At 51.9% G+C, this 4828-nt stretch overlaps 1 protein-coding gene across 1 annotated transcript; it reads left to right on the forward strand.

Annotated features, from left to right (window-relative positions):
• Positions 1-555: 555 nt before the first annotated feature.
• LOC112116279 (anionic trypsin-1-like) lies at positions 556-4404 on the forward strand. The gene is made up of 5 exons (XM_026660950.1): positions 556-595; positions 2555-2711; positions 2835-3094; positions 3950-4086; positions 4255-4404. The coding sequence occupies exons 1-5, from the start codon at positions 556-558 to the stop codon at positions 4402-4404; spliced, it is 744 nt and encodes a 247-aa protein (XP_026516735.1).
• The last annotated feature ends 424 nt before the right edge of the window (positions 4405-4828 follow it).

Consider the following 4828-nt stretch of genomic DNA (forward strand, 5'->3'; position numbering starts at 1 on the left):
CGCACTGACTGCAAGGAGAGAGTGTCTCCATTCACATCCCCACCTTGCTCTGTGTAATACAGCTCCCTCTAGTGCCATGATAGGGTACTGGGTCCAGCACTGACTGAGTGGGGAGAGCACCCCCTAATAGACCCCAACCCACTGACTGTAGCACAGCAACCCCTAACACTGCACTTGGGCATTGACTGCAAGGGAAGAGCATCTCTATTGAGCTCCCGCCCCACTCCCTGTAGCAACCTGGGTTTTTACTAAGGCCAACTGTTAGGAACGGTATCCAGAAGTCCAGACACCTGCCATTGGACCGCTCCTATGGTGCATATTGAGGTGTCTAGTATTAGAAAAATAGATCTGGCTAAGAATCAGAAATAAACAAGCCAGTCATACTTTAGCACATGTTTCATTACCCTGTCAGTGGCTCATGTGAAAGCCGCATCTGCTGCCCACCTGGAGAAACCCCCAGCAAGCAGATTAGTAATAAACTTTCCATAACAGCTCCCCTATAAATACCTGAGGGCTGGGGCTTGTTCTTTTCTGTCCAACAGCCTGGAGAGAAGTATGACAATGTGGCTCGTGATGGCGTTGCTTGCGGTGGCAGGTAATTATGTTGTATGCAGCCAGGCTAGCTTGTGGAGCTCGGTAGTGACGAGGGGCAGGGACATAGCTGCAAAGTCAGAGTGAAATTAAACAGGCTCCAGCTAAGGATTAAAATGAAACAAAGTGTAATTTCTGCCGGAGCTAGTGCATTAGTAATGGAGCAGCTGAAACCTCTGGGTTCACCTGGGCATCGCTGCGTCCATGCTCTGTATTAGGAATGGATGAAGGGCCAGGTCCTCTGCTGTGTCCTGCCTCTGTTCAGCAGGAGGGGAGACGTGTGTTGACTAATATATGCTGGGCTAGTGCTTATATATCTCACATTATCAATCGGTATACATCAGTAAGTATTAAACACATAAGAGTAATATAACAGTTACATAGCCTAGAGTGGCCTATGCTTGTTATAGAACCCTGCTCACTTATGCTAAGTGTCCCATAACCCCTTCCATTTTCTAAAGAAAGTTTTGGCTTAAGCAAATAGGGAAGCTGTCAAGCCCAGGACAGATGACAGTTTTACCACAGCACCAGATAAGGAGTTGCTCTTACAGGCCTATACTGGAATGTCCCTAAGGAAAAGGACAAGACATGATTGTTCTACCCTCTCTCAGACCCAGGAGTTGCCTTCATGCTCTTTGGTCCCTGGAATGCAAGTCTTCAGAACAAAGAGATAAGGGGTAGGACATGGTACCAGGAAAACAAGGTAGAAAGCGGATTAGTTAAATCTAGCTTCAGATGACATACAGAGTACCTTGTCCTTGTAAACAGACAGGGTATAAAAAGATGGCTTTAGGGGCGTAACTTTGCGAGCACACCTTCCATGTTAGGTGAATGTAACAACGCTGAATGAGACAGCTTCCTGGAGACTGGTATTGTATAGAACCTTTTCCCTGAACTATCTTATTACTGGCTTTCAGCAATAAACCTCGCTGATCCTGGTTATTTGGTCACTTGAACCTACCTCATAACAAACCGAAGTGTAGTCAAGCAACTGCCTATGCAATTTAACAATCCATGCAGATAAATGGGAACAGAGCAGTGGCGCACTGCCGCACAGGAGAGAGCCCTGTCTATCTAACAGTGGTATTTAAAATGACTATTGCCAAAATAAGGCCCCTAATCCAGCAATTTATAGTGCACAAACCCAATGGGCTGACTCACCTGAGTAAGGTCATATGTATGCACGAGTGTTTGCAGGATCGGGGCCTAAACAATGAATCCCACAAGCCAAATGGACATCCTAGACTCACACGTGCTCAGTCTGCGCCACCTTGCCAGTGCTCACGAGTTTAATGCTCCTGACAGACACGTTCCCTCCCCCTGCAGATTGTAAACAAGGCCCTTTATCGCTCTAAGAGTTTATCCAAATGACATTGGAGGATCATTTTCAATGTCTAAAATGCTCCCATGTCACTGATCATGGCAGAGACTGGTGCAAACGCCTGAGTTCTATTCACCCTGTATGGGATTTATTCACCTTCTGCATTTTGCTCGTCTCAGGCAAGTGGAACAAGGCTCAGCAGTTTCATTTCCTGGCTTCTGTCCGCATGAGTCAAGGCTCTTGTGGTGCGTTCCCAACACAGCAAGAAAATGTAAAAAACCCAAGGAGAGACAGCAGCAGTCCCCGATCCCAGAGTCCGACCCGTATGGAGAGCACTAGCCCACTGGAGTCCCACTGAGAGAACATCTGTGTGGATCCCACTACAGGAGTGGTCTCGTGGTCCCATTAAAGCAACACTCCTGGGTTTAGGTTCTCTAAAGTCCTCCACTTACAAAATCGACACCTAAGGATTCGACACACTAACAGCATCCATCCTGGTCAGCGCCAGGGCCCACCACCAGCTCGTCAGACCCAAAGGGGGGACAGGAACAAGAGTCCAGAGCTTTCCCAGCCCCGCTGCAGGCATTGCCACTTCATTACAGATGTCACCCATGTAATCCAGTGGACGCTTTCTCCCCACAGCTGCTGCACCACAGGGAGTAGACAGGATTGTCGGGGGATACGAGTGCAGCCCCCATTCACAGCCCTGGCAGGTCTCCCTTAACGTCGGGTACCATTTCTGTGGCGGATCCCTCATCACGGACCAGTGGGTGGTGTCAGCTGCCCACTGCTGGTACTAGTAAGTGCGGAATTGTGTGTGTGTGTGTCTTTATTGCAGCACCAGGTGAGTGGGAGCAGGCTGAGATTAGAGGGGCTGGTGGGGCCTGTCCAGAGGGGCTCTGAGCCACCGTTCGTTTCCCAGCCCCGACTCCATGCAGGTGATCCTGGGAGACCACAACATCCAGGTCTTTGAACACACCGAGCACCTGATGCGCATCGAGACCATTGTGTGGCACCCCAGCTATGACTACCAGACACTGGACCACGACATCATGCTCATCAAGTTGGCTCACCCTGTCCGGACTGACGCCTATGTCCAGCCCGTTTCCCTGCCGACCGCCTGCCCAGCTGCCGGCACGTCCTGTGTGGTGTCGGGATGGGGCAATATTCTCAGTGACGGTGGTGAGTTTAGCCCTCTCTCTGTCTCAGGAGCTCCGAGGCTGCTCAGCTCCATCATCTGCTGATGACACGGCCCACAATGTACCAGGCATTTGTGGATGTCCCTGCCCAGAGAATTCCTAGTCAAAGCACAGACACAGAGAGGCAGGGTTGGGGGGGAGGGACAGCAAACAGGGATTTTATACAAGTGGGGTACCCTGACCTGGCCTGCCAAACTCCACTGGAGCCCCCTTCCACTACCCTAGTGATGAGCTCTGAGCCCATCTCTGCACACCCTCCGCCCTGTATTGACACTGCCCAGACCTGGCCAGCTGGCACAGCCCAGAGGTTAGTGTCCGCTGAGGCCGGCTGAGAACTGGTGCTTGAAACAGCGACAGGTGCATGGAGTTAGCACAAGGCACTTGTTCACATATCTGAGAAAACAAAGGCCAGACACAAGGCGATGGGTATTGCCAACAGTAACTAAACCATCCTCACATGTGCCCCTTCCCCACCCCACAGGGAGCCCATCCACCTTTTATAGAGGGGGAAACTAAGCCAGAGCCCCTCCAGAGCTGTGGACAGAGCCCAGGAGTCCTGACTCCCCCACCCCACACACACCCTGCTCTAACCCACTAGCCCCTATTCCTCTTTCAGAGCCAGGATAGTACCCAGGAATCCTGGCTCCCGCCCCCCTTGCTCTAATCCACTAGCCCCTACTCCCCTCCCAGAGCCAGGGAGAGAATCCAGGCGCGCTCATGCCCACTCAGAGTCTTCTGCCTCCCTGGCTAGTGCTCAGGATAGCGATTTCATCCCTCCAGGGTGCAGCATGGGAAGGAGGAGAATGCCTGGTGCTAACAATTCCCCTCTACCTTTCAGTGTTTAGCCCTTACAATCTGCAGTGCGTCAACATCCCCATCCTCAGCAACGCAGCGTGCGAGGGCTCCTACCCCGGGATGATCACCAGCACCATGCTGTGCGCTGGCTACCTGGAGGGAGGCAAGGATGCATGCCAGGTGAGGGCTAATGGCCACGGCCGTCAGGCTGTTAGAGAGACTCTAGCCCTCCTGCCAGCAGACGGGGGAAGGGTCTGGGTGATGCCTGCAGTATAAGGGACTGGGGAGGTACAGTGACTAACCGCCCACTAATTTGCTGGCATCTTCTTCCTCTCAACTTACACACAGGGAGACTCTGGTGGTCCACTGGTCTGCAATGGGGAGCTGCAGGGCATTGTGTCCTGGGGGGTCGGCTGTGCCCAGAAGGACCAACCCGGAGTCTACACCAAAGTCTGCTCCCTGCTGCCCTGGATCAAGAGCACCATGGCTGCCAACTAGTTCAGACAGAACGTTTCACGTCTGGGAACATGTACGCTCTCACCGCTCCACTGGACCCAGACAAGGGGAAGAGGGAGGCCACCTTGGTGCAGATTGGTGATGCATAGCCAGAGCGAGTGCAAGAGACCGTAATAAATCCAGCTGCCGCAACAAGTTATTTCTGTCTGTGTTGTGCTCTGGGTCCTAACGATTACAGGCTCGGCTAATTAATAATAATTAACATAGCAACTAGTGTTTTAAGGCCAGAAGAGACCTAGTCCGATCCCTGGAACAGCACAAGCCAGAGAATCTCTCCCAGCGACTCCTGCACTATAGGGAAATGTTCTGCCCTCTTTGGCCCCTTTTTTATTCAGTGCTTCTCAAACAATCCCTAAACCTGCAGTCAGATCCGAACGTACACAGGGTCACCAGGGCCTGACCACGC

Source organism: Terrapene carolina, unplaced genomic scaffold (assembly GCF_002925995.2).
Source record: "Terrapene carolina triunguis isolate 2854851 unplaced genomic scaffold, T_m_triunguis-2.0 Scaffold898, whole genome shotgun sequence".
Lineage (NCBI taxonomy): Eukaryota > Metazoa > Chordata > Testudines > Emydidae > Terrapene > Terrapene triunguis.

Coding starts and splice junctions, on each gene's coding strand:
- LOC112116279 (XM_026660950.1), top strand. CDS start 556: ATGACAATGTGGCTCGTGATGGCGTTGCTTGCGGTGGCAG. Junction 596..2,554: donor GGCGTTGCTTGCGGTGGCAG/GTAATTATGTTG, acceptor TTCTCCCCACAG/CTGCTGCACCACAGGGAGTA. Junction 4,087..4,254: donor GAGGCAAGGATGCATGCCAG/GTGAGGGCTAAT, acceptor ACTTACACACAG/GGAGACTCTGGTGGTCCACT.